At 37.9% G+C, this 21330-nt stretch overlaps 1 protein-coding gene across 2 annotated transcripts; it reads left to right on the top strand.

Annotated features, from left to right (window-relative positions):
- Positions 1-207: 207 nt before the first annotated feature.
- ZDBF2 (zinc finger DBF-type containing 2) lies at positions 208-16530 on the top strand. 2 transcript variants are annotated; one of them, XM_050339985.1, is made up of 7 exons: positions 208-293; positions 3361-3469; positions 3944-3995; positions 4548-4599; positions 5127-5232; positions 6065-6192; positions 9324-16530. In XM_050339985.1, exons 2-7 carry the CDS (start codon positions 3449-3451, stop codon positions 12142-12144), a joined length of 3180 nt encoding a protein of 1059 aa, XP_050195942.1. In that variant the 5' UTR covers positions 208-293; positions 3361-3448; the 3' UTR covers positions 12145-16530. The 2 variants fall into 2 exon arrangements, with proteins under 2 accessions (XP_050195942.1, XP_050195941.1); XM_050339984.1 differs by lacking the exon at positions 208-293 and adding an exon at positions 609-728.
- Positions 16531-21330: the final 4800 nt, after the last annotated feature.

Here is a 21330-nt window from a genome sequence, read left to right as displayed (position 1 = left end):
GAAACACCCCGGCTGGGGCTGACAAAAAGACGCCGCCCCGCAGTGTTCTGTAGGAACGGGGGCTTTTGGGGCTCGGTGTGAGCCGGGCTAACAGGGGACACGGCACCGTGAGGGCGGGCGGAGCGGGGCGCTGCGGGCGGGAGGAGCCCGCGCCGGGCAGCAGCGGCTGCGCGGGGACCGCAGCTCCCGCCATTCCCTTCGCGGGGCGCGGCTCGCCGACCCGGAGCAGGAAGCACAGGATGGCGTCCCTTGACCCCAGCGCGGCATCGGAGAGCTGATGGGGAATGATGGAGGTGAGGCGGCCTCGGGAAGGATGGGGGGGCGGAGCGGGAGCAGCCGCTGGAGCGGTGGGGCTGCGCGCGCGCGGCCGCCTCAGCGCCCCCTCAGCGCTCGGCGGGTCCCGGCGGGTCCCGACGGGCGGGGCTGCCCCGGGCACGGCCGGCCCTGGCCCCGGCCCCGGCCTCTCCGCCCCGCCCGGCCCCGCGGGCTCCCCGCGGCTCCGCCCCGCCGGCGGCGGCCGGGCGGGACACGGGGCGAGGCGAGGCGGGCACGGCGCGGCGGGGCCGGGACCCCGGGCCGGTGCGGGGCAGCCGCGGGGGAAAGGCCGTTCCTGGAATGAGTTACAGCCTCCCTGGTGGTGGTGGTGCTGTGGGGCGTCAAGTCACTTTGTTTAAGGGAGAGTTTTCCCCCTCGTTCTCCCTCTGCCTGCCCAGCACAGTCGCTCGCAGGTGAAGGGGCGGTAGAGGCTTTCGTGAGGCGTTTCTCGAGGAGCAGTTTTGATTGCCTTTTTAACCTTTTTATTTTATCTGTGGCAGTGCAAGAGTGACACTGTCTGGAGAGTTTATCCTGACACCTTTGATTCTCAGATACTATCATAACCACTGCTTTTGAGTGTTTTTGTTTTGTTTGTTTGTTTGTTTGTTTTTTTTTTATGTGTACATTGCCTTTTGGTTGCCTCTGTGTGGATTTTTCTTGTAAAACATGATTATCCGAGGTTTTTCATTCTTTGGCTGCTGTATGCAGTGGAATTCGATAAAACCAGAAGGAAACATTGATGTTGGAGACAGCTGCTAATGTAACCTGGATAGAAATTTACCAAATCAAACACTTTTGTGTCTATCCAGTTGTTTCTACATTTGCTAAAATTTATAGGATTTTTTTTCGGTGATGAAATGGTTAGGCTAAATCTCGAACAAATATAATTTACTTTTTTTAATCCAACAAGTTATGATATTTATAGTGGAATGTATCTCAACTAATGTAGAATTTTGCAGTCTTTGCCTGGACATCTGAAAAATCATTTGTGGATTTATAGCTGTAGTTTCTGTTTTGAAAAAGTAAGGATTACAGTTAGGCTGTTCAGATTTTGACAAATTAAATAAGGCATCTACATAACAGATTTCCTTCGCATTGCTATATTGCGGTTTGAACTTGACTTCAGATGCTAAGCAAGCTGTATAGAGTTCAGACTTGTTTCTTTGTCCTGTACACTAATGTTCTTTAAAAACGCTGATATAAGGAGAAGTTTTCTTCTATTGACAACTTTGTATAAGAGGGGAATATCCCTGAAAGATGTTCCTCTGATGCTTTTCTGTCAGTTACTAAGCAATAGCTGGGCATTTACAACTTTTACCTAGCATGACTCCCCTCCAGGTGAGAAAATCTTGTCCATTGAATCTCCTTGAACTGTAAAAAGATGACAGGGAGATCCAGACTGGAGTAGTTCAGTATAGTTATTTTTATAGTCCTGTCCTGTTTAAAGTTACTTTGCTCCTACCTCGGTTTAAATGTGCCTTGTACTTGCTGCTGAGTGAACTCTCAGTAGCACACCACCATTGAAATCAGTCCTTGAAATAAGGAAGTAACAAACTGTCTTAGTTATCCTCCAGCACATTGCAGTTCCCACTGCCTGGCATCTCTGCGATGAAATCAGACGTTTGTATGTCAAGGTGCTGTAATCCCATGTTAGGGCAGTGGATGGAGATGAGTGGTTGTGGAGCTGCTGCTGACTGTGGAACCGCTGTCTGACTGCCCTGTGTATGCCTCCTCTGTGGTTCCTGTGCTCTGGCCACCCTTTTAGCTTTGTCATAAGATTATGTGTGCACAGTAAGACTTTAAAAATCCGTAAGTTGACCTCAAGCTCATAGAACAGGTTATTTTACATAAAGCATCATTCCTGAAAGGTAGTCTTCTGTGTTTTTCCTTTACTTTCTTTTGGATCCTGGCTGTGTATAGGACACATAACAGGATGGCTGAGACAAGTTGTTCTATCAAGAAAGCTTTTCTCAGTTGCCTGATGAGAAGGCTTCTAAGAACAGCTGGAGTTTCTTGCTTATTTGTTTTTGTAATATTTTTACATAAATTGATACACTGTGGGGAGGAGAATAAGTCTGGTGTTTGGGTTGTGTGCATTGTTTTGTGGTTTGGGGGGCATGGGTGTTTGAAGTCGAGCTACTGTGATACTCCTTCTGACCATAGCTGCTATAGCAGCCTAGGTATTTTATAATGAGCAGTTCATAGTCTGACAAAGAACAAAACACATTTAAAGAAAACAAGTAACAAACCACACATCTGTCAAGCTTGATGGTATGTAGCCTCATATAGGAGCAACTTCTCTGCATACATGAGAACAAGAAATGAGAAGGGAAGGAATGAGTCTTGTTAAGATAGTTTATGAAAGATAACAGTTAATAAAAGTGGTTGATTTGAAACTTTGTTATCCCCTAATTACTGAAATCGTAAGCGAAGAGCAGATCTTGGACTTGCTAAGTCCTGAGTTTTGAAGCAGAATATGGTGATGCTGCAGACAGTGATTGTGCAAGTTATTGTAGCCTTTCTGTTTTCCTGTCTGTAATGCTAATGATAACACTTCATTGAGTATATAATGATTAAATTATAAAATGCTTTGAACACCCATTCTATGTGATATTATGCACTATCTAACTAGTTCGTGTAACATGAGCGAAATAAGACATTGTTTTTCTGAGGAGGTTCATGAATGATGCACAAAATAGATTCATTTCAGTTTAGTTAATATTAAAGAATTTGTTTTCTGTTATTGTAGCAGTATACTTTATTTCACAAGTGCTAGCATCCAAAATGTTTAATACATGGGGGCTATCAGGCAAAAAGAAGGAACAAAGTTATTCCAGAAGGAGTGGTTAACATTTACGTAGGAAAGACTGTCGAAACAACTTCCATATTAAAAAGAAGAACGTACTGCAGACTTCAGAAAGATTTATCTGTTTTATCGACTGACATGTTTGCAAAGTGGTACAGAAAAATTTACATGCCTTGGGGCATGGAAAACATGCATTATTAACTCTGTTTTAAAAGGCTCTTTAAATTCCTTGTTGACAGATGGGATGAAAAAAGAAAAGTGTCCTGCACTGCAAATGGCCTCCTGTTCAACACTAATTGTTTGCTAGTCTGGAGTCAGCTTTGGTGGATGAAGGCTGGTGAGTCTAAGGTGTGTAGATTTTGTGCTTGGATTCCATAATGTAAAGGGACTGTGTGACACTCGGAAGCCCTTTGGGTTTGGATGCCCTAAAGCACGTAACCACATGTTACTGCGGTCATATTTTAATTAAAAATCGTGAGTTTCAAAGTTGAGTTACAGGTCTTTCGATTAATAAGGATTGCTTTTCTAACCTGGATGATTACTTTGTGTGGTGTAGGTCTTGTATGGGTTTTATTAGCATATATCTCTTAATTGTAAAGGCATTTTAGGAAATTAAGTAATTCAATGAATTTGACAAGGTTATTGATTAATAACCTATCAGAGTCTGGGCTGTTTTCATAAGTATAGTATTTGACTTCGTTTTAGATCAGAAGTTGGGCCCTTCTAGCAAAGCTAACATTGCAAAAGCTAGCAATGCTAACATTGTTAGATGTAATATTAATTATTATTATAACTTAGGGTTTGTTTGTTTGTTGCTTATAGATGTTTGACAGAATCAGACGATCTGATGAAGCTTCTGCTTCTTCAGCACAGGGTAAGAAGTTCGAAGTAGATGTTTTTGTCACAGTTACTCTTTAAAAAAAATATAATTATCAGCATAAGTATTAGTTCACCTTGTATTGCATAATTTGATTTTCTAAATTCCATTATGGAACTTGGATGGAAGGAGTGACTCCTGAATCATCCAAAGAGTTCCCATGTAGCTGTAATTCTCTTGTCCTGTTATAAACTCTTTAAGACATGTTACATTTTATCTCAATGATCACAAATGTAGCAATATGAATGTAGATTGCCTAGTTTTGAAATCAGACAAATCAGTAGAAAAATTCACACCCAACCATGAAAGAGTAAAGCTTATTTTATGAAGCTCTCGGATGAACCTTGAGAACAAAAGGATTCTTGAACCTACTAAACTTTTTATCTTCCTTTAAAATAGTAGTTTTGACAAATGCAATATAAGAGAAGTAGCTAGTTGCAGGTAAACTCTCTCCATCTCTTTGATACTCTGTTGCTTTTTGTGTTTTGTTTTGTGTGTGTGTGTTTGGTTCTTTTATTTTTTGTTTGTTCTGTTTTCGTTTTTCTGTAGGAATCCAAAGACATGGTGCTGAAGGTTCTCTACGTCGGGACAGCAGTAGCAGGTAAGTTAGGTGACGATTAACTGGTGCCTAGCTTACTGCTTACCGAGGTAAACTGGGAAGAATCTGCTTTTCAACCTTATCTGTTATTTTGTATAAAAGATGACAGTGAGGCACAGTAAGTGTGTGATGGAGGTCCTCTGTATCTCATACCAAACACTATTAAAAATTGTGGGGAAGGCATATTGTAGTGCCCAAAAGTAATGTGTGAGTGTCAAGCGTCTACTAAAAAACAGAAGAACGAGAAGATGACTCTGCCTTTTCCTGTAGAGGCAGTTCTTTTCAGATTTCAGCCCATTGTGCCTTCAATCTGTTATCCTTTGTTCTGCATTTAAGAAAAAATTTCTCCAGTGATATTTGCTTGGGAATACCTTAAAATACATAGTCCTACTTGTCATTGCAATTCTGAAATAGAAACATTTATCTTGCATGTTTGTTCCATCACTCTGGTAAGATAGATATTTAGAATTTCCATGTGACATGCATTAAATAACCCAACATGTCTTGGTAATATTACCTCCTCCTTTCAGTTCCCACACAAGAGGGCAAGAACGTGCTTGGCCTGGAGTATCCACTGTGCAAAATAGACAAGGGTACTGCAACTGTTGCCACGTACACTACAGTAATCTGGAACAGGTGAGATGGCTTCTGCACAGTTCAGCAACAAATAGGAAGGAGTACCAAAAGGCACTATCAGCTTTTACACTGAACAACCAATACTGAGTGGAAAAAAAAGGCAATTTGAATTGCAAAATGTGTGCACTGAGAAAGATCCCCTTCTTGTTTGTTACCTGTTACAAAGGTGCTGGTGAAGTGGCGTGGCTGCAGGAGGCTTTTTTTCTGAAGTGGCACACTGCTGTGCATTGCATCCATTAAATTTATTTCTGTGTCTTTAATCTTGAGTTCTGTATATATTGTAAATTACTAAGGTTATAGTAGTGTGTTTGATATCAAGGCTGAAGACATTTGATCAACTGTTTTCTGTTCTTTAGCTCTGCCAATCTCCTGTCTTTTAGACTTTTTGATAAGAAAGTAAAAGCCTATTTAATTTTCTATACACTTAACTAGAGTGAATTATAGTATGTTTACTCATATGAAGTTCAAAAATATTTTAACAGTCATTTATAGAAACATTTAATATATTTGTTCTAGCTAAGAGACCTGTGAGCAGCTGTGAGATTTGTGTGAGCATTTGTACTGGTTACAAGAGATTTGTCAGCACTTATCAGAACCATTAACTTAAGTTCCAACTCAGAAAGATATTTCAGTACATTTTAGTGTTATCTGAGATTCCCTAAGCATGCTTAAAAATCTCTATTAATCAAGTCTGTAAAGTAGAAAAGGCTGAAGACTTTTCTTTTTATTTATATATTTTCATAGCAAAGGTTTAACCTGGGAAGTAATATTTAGGAATAGGCCAGTGTGTTTACAGTAGTATTAGACTAATCACCTGTTTACCTTTCACCAGCACGTTTTCAGCTCCCAGCACAGACATTTTACGACGTACTGTAGGAATCGTACAGGTACCAGTAGCTTGATGGAGCGTTTCCTGCAAGATGTTTTACAGCATCATCCCCACAGATACCATGACAACAGGTATAATACAGATGGCTTTTTTTTTTTTAGTGTGTGTTGTTAGAATGCATGTATGACAAATTCCTGTTTCTTTTATACTGCTGAGCAGTAAATTTTACCCATTTGAGGTGAAACTTTTTCAATTAAGACAATTTAGGAAAAAAGTGTATTTAGATGGACAGCATGCAAGTGTATTCCTTTTGTGTTGTCTCTTCACTTTTAAATTTTTCCCTACTTAAGGATTTGAGACAACACCACTGATAGCAGTTAAATGTGAAGACCTGAGAAAACACGGAATATATGGGTCAGCAGGTGTAATGGCAGACTGGACAGTCTCATATGCATTTACAAATTCTTATAATTTGAGCTTTATATATTTTATTATAAATATTATCATTCTAGGCTTAATAAATGTATTTAGCAGTGTATTTTATGGTATGTTTTGAAAGAGTTCATAATTTTGTTTGTGGATAATTTCAGGTAAATATTTGCATATTTAATCATCCTTGCAGTTCACATATTCAGTTAATACTTGAATTATATTAATTGACCAATTAATTAATGCTCAGATTTTGAAAAGTGTTCTCTTTATTTATTGTGTGCATGTTTTAAGAGTGATAAGAAGGTCAATGTGTTAAGATTTCTCTGTAGATTAAGGAAAATAAATTAAATCTCATTCTTCATTTGTTATGTTTTGCAAGGCAGACAAAAATCCCAGTTTGATCCCAGCACAGTTATCTTAATTTACAACTCTGAAAAATAAGTAGAAGGGTATTTTTTCTGAATGCAGTCATAGTGATATTATCAGGGATGTGACAAAATAAACTAATATGCACGTCAATGCCAAGTTAACCCAGGGCATATACGCACACTACAAATAAATAAATTAATCCTTCCATCTTCAATAAATAAATTCAATCCCACTCTCTTAAGAATATCCACAATTTTTTGCCATGGAGAAAATATTCGCTTTAAGGCAACATCCAAATGAAAAAAGCCCTCTCTTGAGGTGTCACTAATGCAAGGTTATTCCTTTGGCGAATTAAACTTACTAACTAGGAAAAACAAGCTACCCATGTTCCTCTAAGTTGTTCGAAGAAGGAATGGAATGAGAAAAATAATGTACAAAATCTAGATGAAGTTGGAGGAAGAAGAGGGAAGAGTAATCCCAAATCTAGACAGAGTTTGGAGGAAGAAAAGCAAAGATGGAAAAGCGAGCATGAATAGATTTATGTTGTGGTCCTGCTCTGAAAAAAAAGTCATGGTCTTAACTGATACCTGAGGTAAGAATTGGATTCTCTTCTTTCATATTAAAACTCCTGGATTAATACACAGTTTCCACTCATTTCTTTAAATACCTGTTTTTAGCTGAATTCACTTAAGATATCTTTAGAGTGTCATTTTAAAAGATTAGGGAAATATTTCTGAGTCTTGATTTGTTTTACAGAACTAGTATACGTAATAGTTATGTGGAAAAAAGAAAAATTCATCAGAGCTTTGCCTTATACTGAATTTCAGAGGATATTGTTGTTCTACCCCTCTCCCAGTAAAAAAAACAAACAAAAACCAGATGCACACAAACCTCCAGATCATTCCTTCCTCCAAACTCTTGGTGTATAAGTTTTTTACATAAAGAAATAATACTGAGCATTTAAGAGAGTAAATCTTCATTCTGCTTCTGGAGATAATTTGTAGCAAAACTGTCAGAAGGACCTAACTGTGTAACACTGTAGTTGTGTTTCCTCCACCCCAGAGACATTTGCTTATAAGTCATTTTTGAAAAGTGGATGTAGGTTGTTAACTAAGCTAGAAACCTATAAATTTGTTATATTTTATTTATGTCAAAATCCATTTAGTCCTATATTGAGTCTTTCAGGAGTGTCCAGATGCCAGGTGTTTCATGCAAAGGTGAAAGAACTTTTAAGTGAGAAAGTAAAGTTAAAGGATTATTCTTACCGCCTTTGGCCTTCCCCTTAGGTCATTTGTCAGAGCTTAGGTGGCCAAGAATTCATGCAGCAGTAGGGCACAGCAGTTCAGTTGACAGGCATTGTTTGATCATCTAATGTATTTGATTACTTTGCGTTCATAAAGTAATAGAAATAATCCTCTTTTTTAATGTTTCGTTATACGAAGTTTCTCTTGCTCAGTCAGTCCTATAACCCTCAGCTTTATGTACTCTGAGTTATATAACTAGGGAAATTACTGTGCAGTAAAATTTATTTATGATACTTCTGTTAGCTGATGTCTGCCATGTATTAAAATAAACATCCATTTATGTCTCACAAGGTCTCGTTATAAATTTCAAATGAAACATAATATTCTCTTCTTCAGTTATATTTACTTACTTTTAAAATTACTTTCGTTGTATTTGCTTAACTGCTACATAGTGAAGCCTTGTGGGTTCCTGTATTGCATAAGAGAAATAGTTGTAATCTGTCAGTTGTGTTAATTCTACAAGACACGAACCCTTGTATTTGAGGCAGTCCTAAAGACAGAACTGCCAGTTACAGAATATATAAAAATCTGTTGTCACAGTGGGGCTGAACAATCATAACTTGGCTTCCTATAGAAGTGAGTCAGAAGCTGTGGTATGTCTGTGAGAAACAGTAAGCATGGAGTTCCTTGGCAACATGTGCAGGGTTCCTATCAGGCAGCCACATTTTGTAGGGAAAAGGGCATTGATAGTCAATAGTGGTTTTATACTGTGTTGTATTATTATGTTCCATTTCTCTACAAAAGAATTTTTTCAACTTCTCAATTTTAATTAATGATATTATGACCAGTGAAATAACTTCTTTTTAAGTTACAACTTCAAACAAAGGAAATACCTTTACATTTTCTTCCTTTGCTGTATTTATTAAATTATCGTAATCTATGTTTGGCCATCCTTAATTGACGGTGGCATGAAGAGGATAACAGACTAATGCCCAAGTTAACTTTGTGGAGCATTCCCCCTTCCCTCTCCATAATTTTTTAAAATTCACTACCTCTGCTAATGGAGCAGAGGTGGTAATTTGAGTTTGTTCATTAGAAGTAATGCATTCTAGATAATGACTCCTAAAAAGCCCTCACACTGCTATTGTTTGAAAAATCTCAAGTATATTTACAGTATTTATATAGGCTGACTTTTTTTTTCCCCCCCTCCCCTTTAGACCAACATACGATGACATGCCACTTCCCATCACTCTGGAGACTCCTAGGATTTCTTGCCTGTCCCCAGCAGAGATGCAGAAAAAGAGGAACAGTGATAAACAGCAGCTTTCCAGCAAAGACAAGGAATCCATTGGTGAAATACACTCTTCTGCTCCATGCCTGTCTCACGAGGGCACAGAGAAAACTTCTGTAACACAAGCAGTTTTTCAAAACCTAGAAAGAGGCCAGGAACATGTTCCAGGAAGATCCCAGCAGTCTACTGGCATCTGTAGCAACAAGAAATGGGTTACTCTGAAAAATGCAAATCATAGCCATGAAGGTCAGTTTACAGCTGTGAGCCCTGTACCTCAGCAATTTTCCATTAGTCCTATAATCCACAATTCTTCTGTTAATCCTAAAACAGGAAAAAGTGTTAGGGATTTGGCAGCATCCAATCTGTTTCTCCATAATAAATGTGATGAAAGAGCAACGAAGGCCTGCATTAGTGATGTGTTATTGAAGCCATGCTTGAATCCTGCTCCAGCACTAGCTCACCCAAAACACTCTTCAGTTTCTCATCAGAATCCTACATGCAGCCACAGCAATTCTTTATTTATTACCTCAGGTCAATCTCCCTCAAAGCGAGATAGTTTACAAACTCAGGATGAAACTTTGGTGTCTGATCTCCATCTCAGGGATACTGTGGGTATCAGCAGCTCCCTAGATCTTGGGACATCCCCACAATTAGCAAGATGCAAAAACGTGAAGACAAACAGAGGTGATGGAAGTTCAGTGGATGAAACTATTGAAGATGTAATTTTGAAATACTGCCATGAAACTACATCTGAAGAAATTTATATCAAAGAAGAGAATAATCCCTGTTTAACTTTTTCATCACTTCTGGACCATACTAATTTAGAGGGCTCTGAAATGAGTTTTGACTGTGATGCACCAATGCAGGCAGGAACAGACTTACCCAAGGCAGCTATAAAAGATATAGAGTTCCTAAAAGAGGTCCAAGTAAGTTTGCAAGATAAAGACTACGGAACACAGCTCTGCTCTGTTTTAAAAACTGAGTCAGTAGAGAAAACAGAAGCAGTGAAACAGGATGTCATAGTTCATACTGAAGAACCAGTTCTTCCAGCTCTGCCTCATGTGCCTCCTTCTTTTGTGGGAAAGACGTGGTCTCAAATAATGTACGAAGATGATATAAAAATTCAAGAACTTGTGCGTGATTTCAGGGAGGGTCGTTTTCGCTGCTATTTTGACAATGAATCGTCAGCCAACTGTACAGGCAAGAGAATGAAGAAAAAAAAGCAGAAGGATGAAAAAAGGATCAATGTTACGGAGGGTAACAGAACAGAAAGTGCACCAGTTAAAGCATTGCCAGAATTTAATGATGCTTTAAGTGGTGGCTCTGATTTTGATAACCCATCTTTAGCCTCAGATACTCTATGCAACCCACAAATACTTAAAATGCCTAGGAAAAGGACATGGCGACTGGCTTCAAGATGCCAGGTGGTTAAAGTCAGCCACGGCACCCAAACAAGTCTATTGAACTACCCTGTAGCAAAAAGGAAAATGCCTAGAAGAGAATCTGATCCAGCTGATCAGAAAGCAAGCATTGCGCGGTTGGAGAATGAAAAAACTCCAAACATGAAAACTAGACTATGTGCCCTTAAACTTCCAGAGTCCTACAGCAAGATTATGAGTCCTGTACAGCCCAAGACAGTGGTGTATGTACTCTCTTGCCCAGAGGTAAAACAGTGTAAAGGTAAACCTGTAGATACTTCCAAAATGAGGAAAAATCGAAACTCTGCAGATAGCAAGGACTCTGTAAGGTATAAATACAAACAGTGTTCTTTCAAGTATTATGATCCACTGACAAATCGAATTCTGAAAACGCCTCCAAAGAGTACGGTTGGAGAAAAGGCCAAAAAGCCCTCCCATGTTCGACAGCTTTTCAGAAGTCTCAGCTTTGATGCAAACATGCGAAAACTAGCAGATGCACAGAGAGAAAGCACGCCATCAAAGTCACTCAACTGGTCAGACTACTACAGTTCATCTTCAGCATCTTTCCTGACAGATCCAGATAAAGGGAATGATACAGCCTCAAGTCAAAAGGCAGATGGATCTTCTGTTTCCACAGAAAGAACAGATTGTCTTGTGTCTAGTCACTCTGAGAACTCTTTTAAACACTTGATCATTTCACCTTTGAACTCTGTGATAGAAGGAGATTGTAGATTAATTCCATTTAATAGAATTACCAAAACTCCTCTGACCTCCATCAGGAGTGAGTGGCTAGAGAGGGAGAATCCAAAGGCAATATGGAAGAGGAAAGAAGGCACTAATAAAGAACCAGTTTTTTCCAGAAAGGCTTCAGGATCTAAGTCTGTCACGTGTACTGTTGGGAGGAGAGGAAGCAGAGTAACTGCAGGCAAACAAACTTCCAGAACTAAAAAACAGCAAAGAGAGGGGTTGAGAAGACAACTTCATCCTCGTGCCCAGAAATCTGCTTTCTCCATCCATAGGTGCCAGACAAGGAAAACTACAGTGGGAAAGCACCCTAAGAAAGAAAAGCCTGATGCTAAAAAATTAAAGGTGAGGAGTAAACCAAAAAGGGCCTTTCTGAGCTCAACAGTTGTAACAGGGATTCCTGAAAAGAGGCAGAAAGTCACATCAGAATCTTTTCCCAAGAAACCAGAGCAAGCTTCCTCCAAAGTCAGGAACTGGAAAGTAAGTGGAGATCGGGGTCATCCTAGCACTGTGAACCGACGCTCTCGAAGAACAACTGCTGTACCGTTACTTCGAAACTGTCTTGTTCTGCCAGGTGAGAGCTAGCTACCAAAAGAACTTTTTTTTTCTGTTTTTATAGCCAGCACCTGCAAAAAGGAAGGGGGAAAAAAGGAGGTCGTGGACAACGCAGTTGAAGCACTAGAGCTCCAGAAAGTACGAAGCCAGTCTAATGTGAAACAAATACAACTGTAAACTTGGCTCTTGTTCCTGGAATATGGGGACGTGGTGTATTGCACTGTTCTACTGTGTAAAGCTGCAGAAGTTGTAGATTTGACTTAAAAGCACTTAGAATCCTATTTACTAGACTTCACCTGTACATCAGCAAAATGACCTGGAATAGTATCATATTGATTATATGGTATTATCAGTGCGTGACAGTGCACTATAATAAGGTAATTTAGAAACTGTGTTAATTAATTGTGCCTAATTTAATTTCTTCACATAATTCTAAAGTGCAAAAAATGACTTGGTTGTTATGCTAGAAATTAAATGAAGATACATCAGTTTGGGCTGAATTCTGTGTATGTATTTTGTGTTTGTGTAAATGCGCACCTTCTTCAACACGTAATATATACTTGCCTGTGGAATGGCATTAAAATTAATACAGGATGATACAATTCAGATCCGTTCAGTGCTTTCTTGAAATGAAATGTAGTTTTACACATTTTTGTATTGACTTTTTTCCTGAAACCATGTCCAAAGCAGTTGTTTTAGACAAAAAGTCACTGTGGGCTCTCATCAAGCAATAATGGACCATGTGGGTACGGAAAATGTCTCTTTAGGGACTGTTCAAATGGTCGTGGCTAAAGTGAAATTTCAAATTCTAAATGAAATACAGGCTTAGGTTTGGGGTTTTTTTGTTTGTTTTTGTTTTTAGTAGCTTATTGAGAAAGTTTGTAGGTGAATTTTACATTCCTTAGTGGAGGGGGATGGAAAAGTAATAATGCAAACAGATAGCTCTGGGTTGTTTTGGAATGTCAACCTTAAGTTTGGGTTTCTGTGCTCTTTTGACTTTAATTGGGTGTACTATTGGTTAAATTTTTATGGACTAGAGTTGAAACTTTCAGTAAAATATTTAAATAAACCTAAAGTAGCATCCATGTAAATGTATTAGGGTTCAAATATTTCTTTAAATATTTGGGTGAATTAAAATTTTATTCTGTAGAGATTCATGCTTGGCCACTGATGCTCCAACCAGTATGGTTTTATGGCAAAAACAATCCCCATGGTATTTTGGTTTTGTTTTTTTTCCTTTTTTAGTAGTTGTTATGATGACAGCTTATTTAATGTGTTTAGGAGACATAATCCCCAGTCTTGTGGGTGTCTCTTTGCTCTAAAACCCAAGATTAATTGTCCATTTGTGGTAAGTTAAGCACGTAATTAAACATCATCACAATCAGCACTTTGTTTTTTAAATCTTCAGTTTGGTATATTATATAATCCATTTTACTTCAGAGGTCTTTGTATATTCTGTAGTGGTACAATTCGTTTTTCAGAACATAAGAAAAACATGGAAAAGCTGAGACTCTGCTGTTTCTGCCAGTGAACATTGTGTACGTGCATTTTCCCCTCAGAAAACAAAACTAATGTATATGTTTTTTTCCCAAGATGAATAGAAGATTTATCATGTGCATGTGCACATGATTTATCATGTGACACGTGTGCATGTGTCAGATGGAAAGTTCTTTTACAAGGCAAATATGGTCTGACAGATTTATTTGTTTTGGTTTAATTTAATTTATTTTTTAAATAAAAGTTTATTTCTATGGATGAATTTTCCTATGGTTGTCAGTAGACACAGAATCTTATGACTGTATTGCAAGTCACTGGAAAATGAAGGGTTATAATGTAAGTTCTTATAGCCCTCTTAACTAATTGTGCCTGTATAATTTAATATTTTGTCTAATATAAAACTAATGTTTTTAAAGCAAAGTTTTAAAGGAATGGTTTTTATAGAGAGGCTAATTTTTAGATAAAGCAAAAGAGGATTTTTAAATAAAGTTTGTTTTAAAGCAAAGCTTTAACTCTATAGATAAGTCCCATTCTAACATATTTTTATGATACACGAATGTTTTCCTATCCAGTTTCTTCCATCTTATTTTTCACAGTATTTTACATGTGAAGAGCATGAATTATTTTGTGTGTGAATAAGTGCCCATTGTACTGTTAGATCACCAGTGCATATTTGTTTAGTCAAAATACCATTCTCCATACTCATTCATTGTAAGTTTGTCTTACTCCAGTACACAACTTTTCCTTGAAATCTTGAGTAATAAAAATGTCTTGAGGTCTATAAAATGGCTAATATTTTTAGACTGTAATGCCTTTTTTTGTTTTGTTTTTAATAATGGACCCCCTTGTCAGGGTGTTTTTTTTAGAATAAAAATGTATTATATTTAAATAAAAGTGTAAGTAGCTATATATTTTCCTTTAAAAAAAAAAAGAAAAATGAAAAAAAGGATGAAATGTAACAATTTATTAGAAGGACAAGATTTGGGGTACAAGTCTGGAAACATTTCTGTGGTTGACAGTGTCAAAATAAGGTTTCCTGTAGATTTGGATGTTATTCTGTGCCTCAGTTTTGAGTGTTTAGAAACCTCTTCTGTGCATGCTCAATGACTGCTAGGAAAAAGAGGAGAGACAGTGATAGGAGAAGTAAATACAGAAACTGCTTTGGAAAGAGAATTGAAGAACATATGTGCAAAACAAAATATTTCAGAGACAGTATCATGAGCAAGAAGGAGAAAAGGGAAGTTTTCTGGGGTCTTGAGGAACAGACAAGCACTTTCCTAGATAAATAATACATATTCTGCTGCCCTTTTTGAATACTATGTTGTTTCATTAGCAGTGTGAAACTTCAAAACATGATTGTGAAGTCTACCCAAATGGCAAACTTGAGAGCTGAAATACTTTCTCTCTGAAATTGATGGGAGTGTTGGTTGGTCTGGGTGAGATTTTTTGTTTTGATTTTTGTTTGGTTGGTTTTTCTTGGTTTTTTTTTTAATGTTAATGGACAAAGATGTTTTATCAGTATGTTTGCCTGTGTTAATATAGAGAAGCAAGAAAAGATAACTGGATTAAAGAGGAATAAAGTCATGCTCTTTGATTCTAATTGGCAGCAGTTAGAACCAGGATATTTTACAATAGTTGAGAAAAATGTTAATTTCTTCTTCAGTGCATATCCAATTTTGACCTTCCACAAGTTCATAGGACTTTTTATTTTTAATACGTCATATTTTTAAAAAGTCTCTCCCCACACAAAGTACTCATTCAGCCTTTTAAAACAATCTTATTCTAAGCAGCTAGATTTTTGTTATTCACTAGTATTGTGAACCATGAGTGTGAGCCAGAGTGATGCTGTGCTAGGTGCTAACCAAACACAGAATAGCAAACCCCCAAAGCTAGAAATATCTGACACTTGCACCAAGCAGTTCTTCAGTTAATTTTCCGATAGGATTTTTTGCTTTCTTGTTCTTTCTGACAAGTTTGCATCCAATGTTCTTGTAATTGTATTATGAAAGTACTCCTCTCTGGGACTCGGATAAAATGAGGCATTTCTGTTTATAATGAGACTATAACTTAATCTGAAGTTGTGTTTTAAGTTTCATGCAAAATTTGTGCACAAATGAAAATATATGTTTTTGTGGTTTTCATGTTCTTGTTATTGGTAATGTATTTTGCAATACTTTTGCTTGATGCTGTAATTTGTTATCTGCTTCTCTGTCCCTACTGTCTGTGGTCATTTGATACATTGTGAGTTTGTAAGGATACAGCAATACTACAGACTTGTCCCGGGCTATTGCTGGATGTTCTTTCTTTGTATCTTCTGCTCATTTAATTTCAGATTTATTGTTTCCAGTTTTTTTCTCAGTCATGTATTTGAAATTTTTAATATTGTAAAGAGCTAAATTACAGGACAGTATATTCTCTTTGGAAGTAAATCAATGACAGGTAAACAGAAGAGGATGGTGTCCTGATTTGAAGCGTAGAGGGCAGGCTGGTACCTGTGCTCCTGTGCTCAGGAGTCTGCTTTATTTCACTGAGTAATGGGAAAGAGGAGCGGGATGATGATTCTTGATTTCTTTAGCGGCCTTCCTTTCTTTGTTCCTTAGGGTCAGCTCTGCCTGAGAACAGAGTATCTGAATTCGTACTGGAAAGAGAAGTGTTTCAATTGTTGGTGTTTTGGGGACAGATAGGAAAAGTAAATTGTGTCTCACTAATGTAACTAAAATCCCAGAATTTTTGCCTTTAATGATTTATCTGCTATGAATTACAGCATTCCTGATAATGTTTGTCAGAAAAATTTGTAATAGCGTAGCTCTGAGCATGCCCAGAAACAAAGGTTTTGTTCCTTGTTTGGTTTGCAGTTATGAATACATTCATTCCTTCAGCAGAACAAATCTTGTTTTAATAAAATAAAGACTGAATATACATTTTTGTAGTTTCTTTATTCTTGAAGTGAAATTTAACTTAGAGCTATTTGCTGTAATTGTTATGGAAAGAACTCCAGAGAATGCTATGGAATAAGCTACTACTGGGAAGGTACAGTCATAATTTAAACAGCTGTTCACAGCTGTATGATATCTTGACTCGGTGAAGTCTTTTGTTGACTTCAGTGAAGCCAAGATTCATCCTATTCCATGCCAGCTGAAGCAATGACACCCTAGGGTGGCATTGAAAAAGCACCAGGTACATTTGAAATGTCTAACTTCATTTTGGCAGCATGAAATCAAGAAACCCCAACTGCATGGCAAGCCAGATCCTTGTAGAGCTTAACTAGTAACAGGTTTTTTTCACAATGTGCACTTATTAAATGCACTGAGGGCAGTGGCTGGAAGGATCATAATGTTAAACAGCTTTCTACTTTATGCAAAATGACTTGGCCTTTCTGTAATCATAGACCAATTTAATGGATGCAGAACTGTCTTCGAAGCTGTGTGGAGCAGTACTTTTAAGAATATCTGGTAGATAGAATACCTTGAACAATAGAATACCTTGTTCTTTAAATTTATTAGTCATTTGCTGTTTGTAACAGCGCCTGTTTAAACCAGTGGTCTTTTACAGGAGCAATGCACACAGATGTGTCATCTTGATCAGTACATGGCTGAAGGGCATAGCCATGTGATCTCCTACTTCGCAATTTTCAATCCATACTTGAAGATCACTGTGTACTATGTGGTTGGCTGAATGAAGTTGTTACTGTGCTATCAAATAATGATTAATTAAGTACATAATTGTTCAACCATCTAAACCTGGATTTTCAAACATGATACTGTAACCAAACTTTAAGTCAGGTGATTGCATTATATTGATGGGAAATATAAGTGATTAACAATATGCTTATAGAGTGAACATTGGCGATCCAGTCCAAATTAGCATATTTGGGAGTTATGATGAAATTAGTAGCATAGTTTTAGTTCACTTTGCATTCACTGGAGTAATAAGTGTTGTTATTATCATTATTGTGTTTCTGTGATTCTGGAAGTCATTATTTTCTAGGAGTGCAGAAGCATTTTGGATGAAACATTATTGCAGTTTGTGTCAGCAATTCTAAACCTAGGCTCGTTCTTTGTCAGTGTTCTGCCCTTAAGGAAAACTGAAAAACCATTTTTCCCAAATGCTAGTGTTCATAAGAAGGTTTTTAAATATAATACATCCTCAAATATAAAGGTACTTAAATATAAAGGTACTTTAATGTATTAAAGCTGGTCAGCCTCTCATATTTGCTGTGTCATACTGTTGGCACTGGCGCATCTGACAACGTTGGTTTTAGCTTACTTAGTTATGATTAATATTGTACAAACAAGTTGCAGCATCGACATACACCCTTGCTAGCTTATGCAGAGAGCTCAGACACTGCTGGCCTGGAGCTCGTGCTGTAAGAATTAGCAGCGAAGCTGAAGGCAGTCCTCAGCATACACGTTGCATCCCTTGTGGATGCAATGCATGTGCATGACTTGCTTTTTATTACACTGAAGTTTTAAGATGAAGAGGGAGGTAGAAGTGAGGCATAAGACTTAAATATGCATTTTACATTGAAACTAGACCAATGAACATGCAGTTTTCGTTCTTTTTTTTTTTTTTTAATTGTTTATTTTGTCTAAACCTTTGTTGTCAAAATCCATCCACTTCCTGTAGGGGTTCAGCTCAGATTCCATTGTGCTTTCTTCTGGTATGTTACTTTTATTTGCTTAATGCATGGATAACACTTCTCTTTACTGCTGCTCATGTTGTCCTTTCAGCCACTGCTGAGAGGGGATCATAACAAATACTGTGCTTATACTTCTTTTTGAAGGCTAAAGAGAAAGGTTTTAAGGCAGGACGTGGCTACCAGCAGATTTTTCCATCCACCAAAAGGAGCTCTGTTAAAATTCAGATCTAATGATGAGTAATCAATCAGCTGCCCAAATGATGACGAAAATACTTGTCCTTTTCCTTTTATTGGCATTAGACTCAAGCTGCATACAACTAATAAACCTATTAGCTTTTTGGTGACAGATATTTTGTTGATTTCTAAATGCGTAAAATGCTTTAATTTTCCAATCTGTTCTAGCAAATTGTAATTTCCTGAGTTACTGGCTGTAGTTCTGATTGAAGTCAGGGTGATGTTGGAGTCAAGGTCAGCATATTTTCACCTACCAGAATTATTTACTGTTCATACAGCACTTTCTGTGGATGTAAAGAACTCTTAATTGTTCAATATTACCAAGAATTATCTTCTATATTCTTGTTTTAGACATAAATGTTCAATGTACTTTTGAAATACATTGATACATGTGTATTTGTGTCATTGATAAGCATAATATTTTTTCTTTTTAGAGCTTAAAACAGAACACTAATGAAATAGTATTTTACATATTTTTATTTTCAATTATACAGAGACTCTTCACTTTTTCTGTGCTTAGCATATTTCTATTTTCCTCCCTCACACTCCTCCATTTTAAAATAGGAATTTATCTGCAATGCAGAGTTCTCCATCTTTATTTTTCTCAGAGTAGGGTGTGATGAGTGTCATTTGGCTGTACCACTGATATAGTTTTATGTAATTGTGTAGTTATTGCATATGCTTTCATAATTATCTCTGCCTTTTCATGGAAGCTGTGGAAAGGAGCCGAGCATCCCTGTCTGTCCCTAGTCCTTCAGTCTTGTTTTGTTGCTTACTCCAGCCTTCTGAAGCTCCCCAGTGCAGCCAGTGGGTCAACTCCTCTTGTTTCCTGTATTTAATTTAGCTCTACAGCATGTTGGAAAACAAATCTTTTTAATTCACAGAAAAAAAATAGTTGAAACTATTTTCAACCAGTTTTACCTGTAAGACACTCATATTCTCTTGTGTGTGGGGAAACAACAAAAATCTGCCTTACAGTTTGGCAAGTCTTGTGTTCCCACCATCTCTAAGCTCGGAGAACCACAGTAAGGGCTGAAGACAAAATCTGACAGGCACCTCTGGTGACGTCTGCTCCAGTCCCCTGCTCACAGCAGCTCAGCTGGAGCAGGCTGCTCAGGGCCACATCCCAGGGGATTCTGAGCATCTCCAAGCATGGACATTCCTCTCTGGGCAACCTGTGCCAGCATCTGACCACCCACTCCCTCACAGTTAAAAAGGTTTTTATCTCTGTGTTTTAACAGTTTCCTGTATTTTGGTCTGTGCTCAGTACCTCTTGTCCTTCCACCGTGCTCTGCGTGGCTGTTCCCTGGCTGGCAGCTGGACTGCTGCTCATGCTGTGTGTCCCTGGGGTGCTGGCACAGTCCACGGTGGCTGAGGGGAGTAGCTGGCACTGAAATCCTTGCCCAACTGTGCCAGAGGAGATGTTCTTTAAGTGTGGAGCCCAGCTTATAAAGGTGAAGGTGGCTGTGACAAATGCCTGTGCCAAGAAGGATCTTTGGTTTTCCTGAGGTCTAACTGGCTTCTGTGGCAAAATGAATCCTCTAAACCAACTTTCTAAGGCTTGATCCTTCTTTTTATCCTACAGGAGTTGCGTTGTTTGATTTTTTTGTTGGTTTTTAATTTTTCCCCACTAGATTTTTGGTTCTCTTTTGACTATTTCAAGTTCTATTGCTTTGCTGACTGCAAATCTAAAACTTCATGTTTGTGTGCTACAATTATAAATTTGTTATAAGTCTGTACAGTCCTTATTCTTTCAATGTTTAGGGTGTTTTTTTCCTGTTTACTTTTAGCTCTGTTTGCTGTTGATTGAGACTTTTGTATTGGTTTACGTTGGGATGAATATTTTGTTCTACTTGGCTTAGTATTAATTTGGTTCCATAAATATTTACAAACATGGTGTTCAGAGTAACTTGCTGTGGCTTATTTCTTTTGGACTTGTTTACACTATGAGTTTTTTATTGTTTTGCTTCTTTCTTTTGTATAGTATTTCTTGCCTGTGTTCATAAGAAGTTTATATTTGGTTTCCCACTGCTGATAATTACATTAAATAGCTTTTGATGAGAAGGGGTGGAAGAACAGGAGTTAAGAGCCCTCTTTTGCTGACTTGTGCTGCCATGGCTTTCTCCCAAGCAGGCTGATGGCATTGTGCAAAGACCCAGGCTGCATTAAGTAGTATTTTTATACTTTATCGCTGTCTCTCTATCTCTACTCTGTAAGGTACAGACATTTAGCTTAAAAAAATTTTGTAGAACAACTAAAACAGTAACGTTAGATTAGCACATTTTGCTCTTGCACTCTCTCCTAAATTGGCTATGAAAAAAAAACTTGATAGATTTGTATCAGAGAGATAAAGTTACAAACAGGCTGGTGTGCGAGCTTGCATTGTTTGTCCCTCATTTTATGCTTAGATTTATCTTTAAGAGGGCATTTTGTTTTCATTTTCTATTAGCTTGAATACTGTGGTATGTCTCTGCCATTGGTCTAAGTTCTTTCTCCTAGTCCCTCTTAGATAGGATGAGAGTGCTGTATTTTTTCTTTGTAAATATACTCATTTCTCCTAAGTATTTACAGGGAAAGAATTAACATTTGCCAAATGGTGACTTGTAAATCTGAGCTCCACTGTCACCAGTTTTTATGAACCTTTCCAAATTCTTTTAATTACAACTGAAGCAGTGGGGAAGACATAAGTTTGCAACTCACTCTGAAATTTAATGTGAAGTATTTAAGCTGTGGTGGGTTTGAGTCCTTTTTCTCCTTTCTCTTTCTTCAGCACTGTTTTAAAGAGCTATTTTGGGCTTTTAGCAATGTCTTGATAGAAAAAATGCTCAGACTATCAGTGGACTTAA

The sequence above is a fragment of the Myiozetetes cayanensis genome, unplaced genomic scaffold (assembly GCF_022539395.1).
Source record: "Myiozetetes cayanensis isolate MyiCay16 unplaced genomic scaffold, myiCay2020 scf9, whole genome shotgun sequence".
In the NCBI taxonomy this organism is placed as follows: domain Eukaryota; kingdom Metazoa; phylum Chordata; class Aves; order Passeriformes; family Tyrannidae; genus Myiozetetes; species Myiozetetes cayanensis.
The sequence above is the reverse complement of the archived record's forward strand: the minus strand, read 5'-3'. Positions and strand labels throughout refer to the sequence as shown.